Source organism: Oryzias melastigma, linkage group LG3 (genome assembly GCF_002922805.2).
Source record: "Oryzias melastigma strain HK-1 linkage group LG3, ASM292280v2, whole genome shotgun sequence".
In the NCBI taxonomy this organism is placed as follows: domain Eukaryota; kingdom Metazoa; phylum Chordata; class Actinopteri; order Beloniformes; family Adrianichthyidae; genus Oryzias; species Oryzias melastigma.
The window spans coordinates 32,245,299-32,259,162 of NC_050514.1; the positions used below are offsets into that span (position 1 = coordinate 32,245,299).

At 38.2% G+C, this 13,864-nt stretch overlaps 1 protein-coding gene across 1 annotated transcript in view; it reads right to left on the reverse strand.

The window, feature by feature from the left end:
* Positions 1 to 484: 484 nt before the first annotated feature.
* LOC112160327 (adhesion G protein-coupled receptor G3) overlaps positions 485 to 13,864 on the reverse strand; it is a 14,879-nt gene continuing 1,499 nt past the window's right edge. Inside the window, exons 3-12 of the mRNA XM_024294764.2 lie at positions 12,448 to 12,535; positions 11,665 to 11,793; positions 9,260 to 9,418; positions 9,118 to 9,172; positions 8,952 to 9,043; positions 5,940 to 6,058; positions 2,684 to 2,967; positions 2,499 to 2,601; positions 2,104 to 2,417; positions 485 to 2,018 (exon numbers count right to left, since the gene is read on the reverse strand). Coding sequence (XP_024150532.1) covers positions 1,909 to 2,018; positions 2,104 to 2,417; positions 2,499 to 2,601; positions 2,684 to 2,967; positions 5,940 to 6,058; positions 8,952 to 9,043; positions 9,118 to 9,172; positions 9,260 to 9,418; positions 11,665 to 11,793; positions 12,448 to 12,535 — 1,453 coding nt within the window. The 3' untranslated portion in view covers positions 485 to 1,908. The remainder of the gene's footprint in view (positions 2,019 to 2,103; positions 2,418 to 2,498; positions 2,602 to 2,683; positions 2,968 to 5,939; positions 6,059 to 8,951; positions 9,044 to 9,117; positions 9,173 to 9,259; positions 9,419 to 11,664; positions 11,794 to 12,447; positions 12,536 to 13,864) is intronic.

The window sequence follows — 13,864 nt, forward strand, 5'->3', positions numbered from 1 at the left end:
AAAATGGTTGCTATGGGAAAAAAGTGATTCTTTAAAAATGCAGCTCTGACCAGGTTGGTCGGGGCAAAGAGGGAGAGTGGGGGACGTGGAGTAGCTGCTCAGCCGGTGACGGTGCGTCAGGATTGAAGAGGTGCGGTACAACCCCGCTCGTGGTTTTCATTTTGATTTGAAATAGTAATCTAGGAATTGTTTGTGTCGTATTGGGTTGTTAATTCAGTTCAGCTCCTGTTGTCAGAAGATTTGAAACTCCACATGGAAGTCAAATTTTGCTACAAAATAAAGGAAGTGGCGCAATAACGGCACAGAAAACAAAAGAGAACCTCGCCAAACCACATCTGGGAAAGAGGGCCTTCGTGCCTTGTTCTTCATGTCAAATACTGAAATGAAAATACTTTTTGGTAACCCTGTCTGGAAAGGCGAATTCTCTTAGCTATTTAAAAAAACTGAGTTAGACTTTCACTTCTTGTCTATCGCTGTGAGCTGTTACGATGACGGTGTTCCGCCCTCAGAGAGGAAACAGAAAGCAGACTCTTGTGGAAAAACGTAGCTGTAGAAAGTAAGGTAACCCCAATCTTAACAGACATCAGAAACGAATAGGTCTGACATAATCGAACATATGTCATGTACAAATGTTGAAATATTTCCCAACCAAAGCTACAGCACATGACTCAGAGACAAAGTATTTGTCAACTTTTTATTTCACTTCACCTTTTTATCTACAAAGTCTATAAAAAATGTATTTGTAAAAGACAAAATATTTGTAAAAAAGTTCCCCTCTTGTGTTTTATAAAAGATATTCTGTGTAAAATCATTCATCAAAAAACATGTAAAAACAGAAAAAAATAAAAAATTACACTGAATTGCATGAGAGAGCATTGGAATATACTTTCCATCAAACTAATTTGAAAGGTGACCTTTGACCCCACAGCTGGCAATCACATTTTTGGATAGATGATGTATTAATTTATATACATTTTAAAAAATGTGATTGACTGGTATAGGGTCAAAGGTCACCTGTCAAATTAGTTTGATGGAAAGTATATTCCTATACTCTCTTCCATACAACTAGAACAAGGGTCTGCAACCTTCAACACTTAAAGAGCCATTCGGGTTCATTTCTCAGCAACAACAACCCAAATGTTAATTTTTTTTGGCATTGATAAAACATAAACATAAAGAGAAAAAAATAGCTTTTTAATTTAACTTTTGATAGGTCTACTGGACTTCCTTTCAAAATAAAAGACATCCTGGGCCATATAAGATCATTTCAATGCAGCACATTTTAGTAATAGGTAGTGTAACATCAGCAGTAATAAAAAAAAAAGAGTATTTACCATTTGTGGTGCATCCTAGCCAGAAATGTGAAAATCTAACAAATTAAATTAAAATAAAAACTAATTGAGTATTCTTTACCATATTTTCAAACCACAAGGTGCACCTAAGATCCTTGAATTTGTTCAAAAGTAGAAAATCTACTTTATAATCTTGCAGATTATAGTTTAATCTAGCGCTAGTTGTGTTTACTGACTTCAAATTGATTTTTTTTGTCGTAAAAGTAGCTCAAAAATCTGTCAAAATATTTTAGTACGATGTTGGTAAAAGAAGGATTGTTGGAGAATTAAGGCTAGCATTGTCAGGTGCCTGGTGAATAACTTCTGTCCTTCAAGTGTTGAATGAGTTGACCCAACTTTGAGTACCTTTCCTTTTTTTATTTTACTACTAACATACTTTTTACTTTAAAATAGACTTTTAAAACTTATTTTTCTTTGACCAGAGACTCACAATGGAAAGATAAAAGAGCCACGTGTGGTTTCGGAGCTGCAGGTTGCAGACCCTTGAACTAAGCAAACGACCAGTCAGCACCTAATATAGGCAATAAACGATGAGCTCTTCTTTTCTTTAAATCCCTCAGAAGCTGGTACTCATCATTTTCTGTGATGACGGGTCTTTGACGGTAGAGCTGCAGTCAGACTGAGACTTGCATGACAAAGCCACAGACCACAGGAACATAAACAAACCTGAAAAAAGGAGAAATACTCAGCTTATTTTGAAACTCACCACGACTCAAGAAACATAAGAATCATCTGTCTAATATATACTGACCCTGCAAGGAGTTGAGTATTGTGAAAGCGTAGATTCCGGTAAGAGAAACGTATGTGGTGCTGGTAAGACCCCACGGTAAGCCCAGCACAAAGCTGAGACCCAGGACGGTGGCGCAGTCCTTCCACAGTTGGGATCCGTTCTCTAGTTTCATCTTGTTCCATCCACCCTGCCCTCTTCTTCCACTTCTAATCCCATAGAGTTTAAAGACCACCAGCGCCAGCATGCAAGCGTTGTACAGCACCACCAGGCAAAGAAAGCCCACCGTCACGTAGCCGACCACCAGCCTGTGTTTGAACTCGCTGCTCATCCAGCACCTGCTCATAAATTCACACACATAATGAGCTTATTCTAGACTTTTAAGGTATTTCAGTGCATGTTTTCCACGTCTTTCTTACATTGGGGCTGTTGAGTTGGAGTCCTTACTATCTTGAAATTCCAGATCAAATTTTCCATAAACACCTGAAATCCCGCAAGCCACTGCAGCCAGAGTTGGAAAACCTGACAAAGAAGATTTAGGACTGATCTTACAGTTTCAGCTTTAATTTCTTGACTACAATTGTTACAGGAAAATGTTATTCACCCCATCCCAGCAGGCTGAGCTTGAGCACGTATCTCCTCACGTAGATGTTGAAGACTCGAACGAGGAGAAGGTAGAGGTGGAAACCCTCCAGAGCCAACCAGGTTAAGGTGGCGAGCAGAGACCAGTGTAAGATGAGACCCAAACCCCTGCAAATCCAGCCGTCGTCTTGATTTTTCAGCATCTGAAACCACAAGCTGCTGAGCAGGAAGCTGAAGTGGAGGAAGAGCAGCGCCGCCGTCAGCTGCATGTGTATTCCGATGGCTTTTTCAGAACGCCCCCGCCGACTGAAAAGAAAGCAGCGGTGCATTAATATCTTTGAAGTAACAGGTGTCATAGGACCTTGGTTATTTCCAAACTTAAGACAGACACGAAAGTTAAAACATGAGATTAAGACTCTTAAAGGGCTTTTTTAAGCTTTAATGTAATGTAATGTTAATTCATTGCGAAAAACAACCCCAGAGTGGTATTTTGATCCAGTTTTACATCTCTGACCATTCCTCTCAAATCCCTCTCTGTAAGCACCAGCCACCCCCCAATCCATGAAAACAAGTGGATTTCTCCACGGCGCTAGCGGTGATCGGCTAAAAGCTTTTATTTATATGGACAATATGCACATCTATTATTTGCAAACATTTGGAAGTTGTTTGTTTTCATAGGCAGAACGCAGATCTGACATCAATAAATGGGCAGCACCCAAAAGGAGAAAAAGGCGGAGCCTTAGAGATCGAGTCCTCTTACTTCCGTTTAGGAAAAGAGTTCACAAAAATAACTGTTTCATAAAAAATGTGTTCTATAGAGTGCCAAAGGTACTATGTTACCATATATATGAATATAAGTTACTCTGAAAGTCTTAGAGTAGCATGGTATTCTAATTAATTGTCTCCTCTGTGATTACGGTTCATCTGGGCCGGTCCTGAGTTGGTTTAGCTCCTACCTTAGAGACAGAACCTACAATGTCACAGTTAACACTTTGCCTTCAGAAACAAAAAAGCTCTCAAGTGGTGTTCCCCAAGGCTCTGTCCTAGGACCTATTTTATTTTTTATTTTTTTTTGCTGCACAGGATTCCTATTGGGAAACTAAAATTTAAGCGCATTTCTATGCTGACGACATTCCACTCTATTGTTAATTTGCTGAAAACAATTATCACAAGCTATCTCCTCTTCTCGATTGTCTAGTCAGTATCCAAGTCTGGTTGCTTGACAATCACCTCAACTCTAAAAAGACAGAGACCCCGATTTCTGCTAAAATTCTACCAGTCAAAACACACCTCACTTCTTTGTGCTCTTCCGTGCAGCTCAGTGTTAGGAACCTTGTGGTCTTGTTTTGACAAATTATCTTTAGAACATAACTCAAGGACGCTTGTTAAATCATTTGCTGTTATCATCTGAGGAATGTGGCTGAATTAAAACCAATTTTATCTTAATCTGATCTTGAGCTGATAATACATGCTTTTATATTGTCACACTTAGATGACTAATTCCCTCTTTACATTTCTTAACAAGCAATCTGTGAATCGTCTCCAAATGGTTCAAAATTCTGCAGCAAGACTTTTATTAGGTGCAAACAAGCGCAAACCCCCTCTCCTTTCATTGTTCCATTGGCTTCCTATTAGTTTTAAAATAGATTTCAAGATTTTAACATTCGTTTTTAGAACTTTGCATGGACAGACCCCAAGCGATCTTTCTGACCTTCTGAAGCCCTGCTTCTTCCTTGAGATCTAAAGCTTTGAACATTTGAAGTGTTCCAAAAACTCGTCCTGAAACCAGAAGGGGTCTTGCCTTTCAGACACAGTTGCCCCATAACTCTGGAACGCCCTTCTGCTGTCACTGCATCTGATTGACTCTCGAGTGTTTTAAAAGTCAACTGAAGACATTTTTTTAGGAAAACTTTTAGCTGACATTTTTATTTTTTTTTTACCTTCCACCACCTTTTAAGATGCTATCTGCCATTAATATTTGAGTTTTATTGATTTCTCTTGTGTTTTAACTTTTGTGAAGCAATTTATGAGTTGTCCTTTGTGAAAAGTAGGGCTGGGGATCGATTGAAGTTTCCAGAGAAGATTCTCTTCAATTCACAAGAGCCTGAATTGATCCGATTGGAATTTTTTTCAATTCTTCAATTATCATTTCAATTCAATTCAATTTTGAGTTTACACATTTATAGACATTATAGTCTCCTGGAAAACGTTTTAGCTTGGCCAGTAGGTGGCGATTGCGCTATAGCAGTACACCTTAATCCAGAAGAAGTACGAGGAAATGAGTATGAGGAAAAAAGAAATGTTTTAGACCACAAATAGTTACTTTAAAATATTTCATTGAAATAGTTTGGAAAATTCATGCCTGTGAGTTTATAAAGATGTTCTTTTAGACAAAAATCTATGTTTAGGTCAACTTAGCGTTACCCATCATTTGGGAAATTACATTAAACGTTAGCATCAGGCTAGCAGACTTTAGCTTTATGTGCTAAATCGATTTATATTTTTATGAATCAATTATTGATCTATTAAGCTTGTTTACCTGTTTACATGCTCTCCTGCCACACCACCAACCTGATATTACCGCTACAACTAAAATGATGAGCGACATTGGAGTTATCCAGCCGTGCTTAACTCAACTGTCCGCTCCTGATTGACATTGATGTGAATAAAGAAATACTCAGAAATGCTTAATTTTCTTCATATTCGTCCTCCATCATAAGAAACAATGCTACAAGATAACGTTAAAAACACTAAAAACATGATTTTTATTGAAGTGGGTCTTTTAACATCCAGTTTTTTAACCAATTGCTTGAGCCTTTCTAATTTCCTGTCATGCTTACTTTACTTCTGCATATTTTTGACCAGCCTAACGTCTGTCTTCTGACATGATTTTTTTTTCTCATTTTGCAGTTTTTCTAGGTTTTCTTTTTGCTTTGAGTGCTAAACTTTAACATATTTCTTCAAACGCTAAACTAGGTTGGGCGGATGTGTCAGCTGATATTATTCACACGCATTTACCACAGCACTTCTGCTCTCTGTGACGCCAGTGAGTCAGTTCTGCATGGTCACCCTGTCAAGGCTTTTTCTGAGGAAACGTCTCACCCCATACTTTGTCCAATTACTCAGTAGTCATTAAGTAATGGAGTAAACTGTCAAAGAACACCAGGATGAGGAAATTTACAATTCTTACACATTGTTTCTGTTTCTTGACCAACAATTTAGTTGTAAATGTTGTAATTAGCATGTTGTAATTTAAAAAAGTAAAAGAAAAGACTCACAGAGTGCAAATGTAGATCACTAAGCTGATGGATGCAAAGACGACGGAAAGTGCTGATCCCACATAGGTGATGTAACTGAGGTTCTCGACTTGTTTTGCATCCACTGATATGTCTGGATTCTGCAGAAGAAAACACAAAGACAGGTATATTACTTCCCAGCTGCTCAAGAAAGTTTCTCTGCTTTGTGAGGTTGTGTTTTCCCAATGATATTATTTTAAAAGACACAGTCCTGTAAAACTTAAAAACTTGCATTCCTTTTTTTCTATTTTCCTAAAAACTTTAATTTACTATTACAGAAGCAGGAATAAAAAACAGAGGAACTAAGAACCAGTTGCTCAGAAAAGCAGCATATGGGTCTCTTACATAACACAAATTTGAAGTGATTATCTTCTGTGTTTTGTGATTTCACTTTGTTCATTTAGCAGCAATACCCAGACCAAATGTTGTAGCAACCCTCTGCAGGATGTCTGCAAACTCTGCAGAAAGCATGTGGTACAAAAGTTCATGATCAAAAACCAAAAACCTACAGACACCAGGAAAAGATAAGAGGTAGATAGTTGCGTAGATTACAGGGAGACTACTTCATTGGGTTTTCCATTTTAAGATTGGAAACGGTTCTCTGTGCCCCCTAACATGACATGTCTCTGATCTTGATGGAATTCACCAACCAACTGTAGCCTACTTTAACATCCGGCAAAAAGCAACATTTCAGTCTTCTGGAACGTTTAATTACTTTTCTTATTTGTGCACAAGTTATAATATTTTAGTTATTTTCATTTTTTTAAAGTTATTTTTTCCACTTCAATTTTTCAAACTTGTTTTTGTATACTTTTGGTTTTGGTGGGATCCAGAAATCTGTGCCTCCTATCACAGTCTGATGTATAAAATTGATCTCTTAAGGCTAAAGTTCCAATTTAAGGAATTTAGATTCTCCTCATATGGAGAATTATCTGAACTTGTAATCAAGATCATCATTTTCACAAGGGGTTTAAGGTCAATTGTTAGAAAGAATAGGTAAAAAGAGGAAAGTCAAGGAGGAATCCAGCCTGAGCTGGTTTCAGCCCTACACCATCGCCATCAGTATGGATAGAGGACAAGGACATGGCCAACTCAAAGGCGTGGGTGAGGTGGCTCTCCAAAAAAACCCCAAAAAATCAGTCATATCATCAGTTAGATTAAAGAGCGATGCCGGATAGGTACAGGTCATCATTGGATGGTAACCCACGAACACACATATGCTCCACATGATGAAGAAAATGGTACATTTTGACAACTCTCTGGAAAGCAATGGAGTATCTGGGTGTATCTGACAACATTGACATCATTTGAGATGAAATTTTATATTGAAAAGTAAATTCAAACACCAGCTGGGTGAAGCATGTTCTTGTTATGCTTCTTGTTTTGTCCATGTTATTTGAATCTTTTGGGATTTTTTTTTTTTTTTGGTAGACCTCAGGGCTCCATGTTTCATTTTGACCTCTTATACGTTGTTCTAATTTACCAAAAGTGAAGTTGTTAGGCAGTTTCCCTGCCTAAGGACATGAGCGAAATGAGAACTGGAGCGAGTGAATGTGACGACACCAAATGGTTTACTTCTAGCTCCAAAGAAATTATGACAACTCAGTCACCTTTTTTATTTTGTGTGACATAGACACTGCTACGTTGGGCCGAATGCAAATTTATTCCCTTACGGCTTCTCCCACCCTCCAATTGTAGGGGCATTTGTAGGGGTAGGGATGTCTGAAATAATTTTTTAACCCGCTGTGTGATACAATTCATGCTGCAGAGGAAAAACACATTAACTAGTGACTTTTTGTTATAGCATGACTTTTTAATGTTATAAAACTTACATTGTTGTGCACTTTAATTTATTAGGAAAAATTATAATGAGGGCTGGGGGTGGGGGGGGGGGTAAAATAAATATTTATTTGTTTTTTTTAATTCTCAAGAATTAAATAATAATCACGTAAAAATTATTTTTAGCATTTCTTTTGACAGGCATCTCTAGTGTTTAAGGTTAAAAGATTTCCATTGTTAAGGCTTTAAAAAGAGGAAAAGAAAAAACAAAAAACTAGATCGCAAGTTAAATTCCTCTTTTCCATCCAAAAACAAGAGAATTTTTCGACCGAAATAGCAACAACTCTTACCAATCAGCAGTGAGCTTGTTGGAAGTTCACACCCCCTAAGACTTAGGAACGAGCTACACAAAATCCGTCAAAGCTTTTGAACGTTTGGCGTGAGGCCATCTACTGATTTCAAGTATAGTTTATTATTGGCCAGTTGAATAACTTGCACTGCAGAAAAATATATATATAAAAAATAAGAGGATTATCAATGTAATGTCAAAAGCAAGGAATCAGAGCAAGAATGTTTTTTCTGACCAATAGAATGACTAACAGCTGTTTATTTTCTATAGAAGTCCATGGGGTTTTGGTTTCATGGAGTCCATGGGGACTTCCTGTTTAGAGCCTCAGGGGGGAGGAGTCACTCAGTCCAGTTTTCATAAAGTCAATGGGAGCACATGTCAACTTCACTAACATATTTATATATTTGTCTCTGACAAAGGGTCAAGACCCTTTGACAGAGACAGTTTCCAGTTCTTATTGTGTAACATTAGCCTTTCTGTGGAAATGTCCTTCTTCCTCTCTTGTTTAGCAGCATTTAGAAAACAATCGGCCCACTTCTCTTCTGGTTTCCTGCAAACTGCCGGATTGCACTGGACATACCATCTCTAATCTGAACCTGACGGGAAATCGCAGAAAATAGTTCTGCATTTCTAGTGGAAAGCTGGCCGCCTCACTTTTGTTTTAACACTGTCAGATGGTTGCATTATCTGATAGTTTGACTCCAGCGCAAATGCATGAATAAGCCCCCCGCCCTCACATTAAACTGGCTGAATCGAGTCACAGTGCACAACAGGATGTAAGGGAGCGTGTTATAGGAATGTTTTGCTGTGAGTTTGCTTCCTTTTGTGTGCATTTTTAGAATCATAAATAGAATCTTAGTACTTACCACAAGAACAGCAAAAAAACTCATGTGGTTGGAGGTGCAAATAAACTCGTTTCCGCTGCGATTGGTCTGACAGCCGTCTGTGCTCCATTTACCTGTGGGCACACAAAAAAGCTTAGAGTTTGTGTTCCTTTGTACAAACAGGAATATTTCTGGAATAAAAATCCACCTGTTTCACCGAGCTTCTCTGGCATCTTCCAGAAAACACAAATCCCTCGTTCAACCTGAAACATTTGGTGAATTTTAAGATTAAAAAAAAACAAAGCAACAATTTTACAAGCAGAATGCATCAATTTATGTTGTTAGCTTACCTTTTCGGTGGATTTGAAGGTTAACTTAATGGGTTCAGTGAGATTTTTGACGGGACTTGTTCCACTCCTCACTGACAGCACTCTCCAATCTAAAATAGAGTCTTCTTTGTCGTCCGGCTGCTGCGGCGACCCCGTCCTTCCTTTTCTCTGAGGGCGGCTCTAATTCAGACAGACAAAGACAAGATGAAGAACATGAAGCTAACTTGATTTGAGCTATTTTAGATGACAGCTTTAGACACTTTTGATGGCTCCTTAGTCAAACATAAAATAGGTCAGGGAGACTGCTGACCCAGACATGTCAACCGTCGGAGTCAGCAGCTCCTCATAACCAAAACTACCTAAAGAAAATAAATAGACAAAGCCTGAAAACAAAGAGAAGGGCTGCACGGTGGCGCAAGTGGTTAGCGCTCTCGCCTCACAGCGAGAAGGCCCCGGTTCGAATCCCGGCTGGGACCTTTCTGTGTGGAGTTTGCATGTTCTCCCCGTGCATGCGTGGGTTTTCACCGGGGACTCCGGCTTCCTCCCACCGTCCAAAAACATGCTTCGTAGGTTAATTGGTGACTCTAAATTGCCCCTAGGTGTGAATGTGAGAGTGAATGGGTGTGTGATTGTGGCCCTGCGACAGACTGGCGACCTGTCCAGGGTGTACCCCGCCTTCGCCCTTCAGTAGCCGGGATAGGCTCCGGCACCCCCGCGACCCCGAAAGGGACAAAGCGGTCAAGAAGATGGATGGATGGATGAAAACAAAGACTACCAAGGTCAAACTCCAAACTAAAATAACAAAACTCAGCAGTGTAAGACTCCCGAGGTCAAAGAGGGGAAAAAGGATTTAAAAAAAGGAAAAGAAAAATTAAATTGCTTTTTTTAAAATTAAGGATTACTTAATTAGCATTTATTAAATTAGATTAGTTAAATAAATAAATTGATGTCTGAGGTTCACATAGATGATAAACTATGTAGGTTGTTACATGTTGACCTGAAGAAGCCTCGTTTACTCAACTCTACATCCAAAATTTTTATATTCTATATGCAAAGCAAAACTTTGGTAAAAAGTCAGATTTTTTAAAAGTTAAAAGCACATAGTTTATGCTGCACAACATTGGTTACCAGCTGCCCAGAACTGCACTGAGACGATCCTGATTGGCACAGAGCGTCTTTTATTTTGAAAATAAATTAAAAAAAGAGAGAGAGATGCTAGGTTCTTTCTATATTTTTGCTTTTGTTTGTTTCGAAAAATAGATATAATTCCTACTTATTATTTAAAAAAGAAGGTCATGAGTGCAAATTTCTTAGCAAAGAATCTAAAAAGTATGTCTGTGTCAGATCATTGTTACAGCTGCTCAGTCAAAGCACTTCATGAGTATTTCTCATAGTTTTGACCCAGAAGATACGATGGGCACGACACAAGCTCCCTGCTCCATTCTGATTTATCCACTTGCAGACAAATAGATCCAACCGTGGTCTTGCTGGAGGCCTGCTGTTTTAGGTGACATGAGATCCCCTCTTTTACATATTTTGGTCTTTAGAGATCTCCAAAAACACATTCATATCTATTATCTACTAATCTATTATCAATCGATTACTATCATTTTTTCTATGAAACATTTGAAGATATAACACACACCTTCATTGTACTAGTTCACATGAATCCAGAGCTCAGCTGTTTGAGCATTAACAGGAACTAGGAAACATGATACCATGACTCCACAGTTTTTGGGTCTTTGTTGACTTCCTGTTTGTTTTACATTTTTTCAGAGCTTCTGTTGGCTTGGCCTCATTCAAACTTCTATTCCAGCACATTCACTGAAGTTTGGAGATTTCTATGGCAAGATTGGGGTCAAAATTTAAGGCAAAACACCCCAAACCATAATACTTCCTCCACTAATATCTCCTTTATTTGTATGTCTATTTTATATATTTTTTTTCATACCCATTTTCTTGTAAATTGTTATTTACTAGAGACCCTGCGATTGACTGTTAACTGTCACAGATTAGTATCTGAGTAGAATCCAGGATTCTGGACCTGAACAGGAATAAGTGGATATAGAAGATACATGAACTTACTATTTTAGTTCCATGTTTTTTTTTTTATATATTTTAGTGCTTTGGTTATTCACCTAATCATTTTTACATGTGCAAGACTTTTGTTATTTTTATTTGGCAAAATTGGCTTTTAAAAAGTGGTTTAGATTTAACAGCTGTTGCTACTTTGCCAAATTTCGTCTTTTACTGAGTCTGCAATGTTATGAACAGTATGTGGCTTTCCTTGATTTGCATGGTAAACAAATAAGGGCGTGATGCAAATTTTCTTCAGATATGTTTCCTTCTCTTTTGCTAAAATTCAAAAACAGCAAACATAAACTTAGTAAAATTTGAAAGGGAAATTTTTTGTTTTTTCTTCTCACCTTGAAAAATGTGCTGTTGAGCAGGGAGGCCACCATCCTGACATTACCCTTCGTTTCAGCTCCTCTGCTTTTCTGCAGAGCTGAGGGTGGGATCCAAATCTTGACATTAGGTGTAACCTCTACAACAACCTGAAAAAAAGACAGAACATTTTAACGCAAATCTAAAAACAAGTTCTGTTATTTTCTATTTTGTAGAGTTTTTCCAATTGTGATCATGTTTGAATGTTTTGCTTCTTTAAGTTTGATTTCCAAGCTGAGACGTGATGCTGTCTTTGTGTTGACTGGTGAAACAATTGAAAAAACAAAAAAAACAATCAGTCCTCTGCATGAAGATGACTGATGTCACATGTATTTTTCTTACTGTTATTGATAAAAAAGATTCCCCATTTTTCAGATTGTACTTCATTTCACCCCTGAGTAAGCTCTGTTTGCATCAATTTCAGTATTTTCAAAACAACCTGCTTCATAGGTTGTGTGGTTTGTTCTTTCGTAAAACAATGACAGCTGTTTGCTTTGTAGAAACCGTTTCCTGTTCGTGTTGCAGATCTAAGATAACTATGATGTATGTTATAACCCGACACAAACTGTCTTTTTGCAATGCATTCTCAGTAGCTTAACCACTCAAAGATACACATACACATGCATGCATGCACACACACCCCCACACACACAACATATATAGTCTTTAGCTATAAGGTAAACATTACTCATTTAATCTATGACCATTTAATGTAACCATTCAGCAGCCTGTCGTATCACTTTATTTTTTTCATAAAGCCTCACCTCTTCTGATGTGTTTACATCCTTTTGAACAAAACCTGGAATTCGTCGTCTACGCGGTATACATGTCATAATTCTTTCCTCATAACACCTGTTGAAAAAACAAGTTTCTCATAAATTTGTCAAACAGGAAACAAAGCTCTTTATTGCAACACCTCTTCTTAAAATTGTTATATAAATAACAAAGTACTCACTAGTATTGTTAAAAAAAAGTTGTTTTTAATGACCTAACTTCCGCCCAGGTTATTCCAGTGACACCAGGTTGTTTTAACTGTAATTTAGCAGCCGATAGATAAAGATGGACTAATAGTGTTGTACTTGTCTTGTTTTCATGTTGTGAGTTACAAGATCCAAACTAAATACAAACAGCAGCAAATGCACCTTATTAACAAAAGGATTCATATAATTTAATTCAGCTGTCCCGTTTCCAAAGGTGTATCCAGTCATTATCAATCATATTGTCTTCAGTGCAATTTAGTATACTTTTTTTATAGTGTTCTGTGTCCTGATTGGCTGTAGACCATTGTCAATCAATCTCCTCTGAGCTATGTCTCCTGTAAAGACTGCATTCAATAACCAAATTGACATAAATTTTTGATAACGAGAAGATCTTGGTTTTCATTCTGTAATACTGGACTGATATTTCTACAAAAGTTGTAACTTTGAGTTTAAACGAGAGAGAAAAGTATAAAAATGTTTATGTCTGTGAGGAATTGTATAAAGAGTGCAGTAGTGTTTAACGTAGTACTAAACGCAGGAGCTTCCTGTGTGTAACAGGTTTGCTCTGCTCAGCGACAAAAACTCTGGTCATTGGCTCCTTGGAAGTTAGACAGTAAAGCTCCTGGTAACTCAAGTTAAATGTTACCCGGTAGCCAGAGTTGGTGACATCGAAGGCAACCTTAGGATGTTAGACCAGAGTAAGTCGAGGTTCCGTCGAGTCGAGGCGGTAATGACGCACACAGAGACAATCAAAGACTCTCAAATGAAATGTAGGAATCGGTGTATAAACTTGCTAAGTCGATGTCAAACACAGTAGTTTTCTCTGGTCCCATGCCAAACCTAGTCGGTGATGAAATGTGCGATCGCTTGTTTGGTGCAGTGCGATTCACGTGCTGTTCTTCTTTCACACTCCCCTCCGGGAGAGAAGAAGACATTTTTAGAATTTCAGGTGGATTGCCTGTGCTCCTTTTCTTAGCCGTGGACCACGCCTCTGGCTCGTCTTGGCCGTGGACCTTGCTTCTGGCTTGTCTTGGCCGTGGACCTTACCCCCATCTTTCCCTCAGTTCTATGTGGCTGAACTCTATTCAAATATGCAGTTGTAGAGTTTGATAAGATAATTCTTCTTTAACAGTCCTGGTAAATCACCTGTCCGTCCAGGGAGAGGATCTCTCATTCATGTGGACATCCCTGAGGTTTCTTC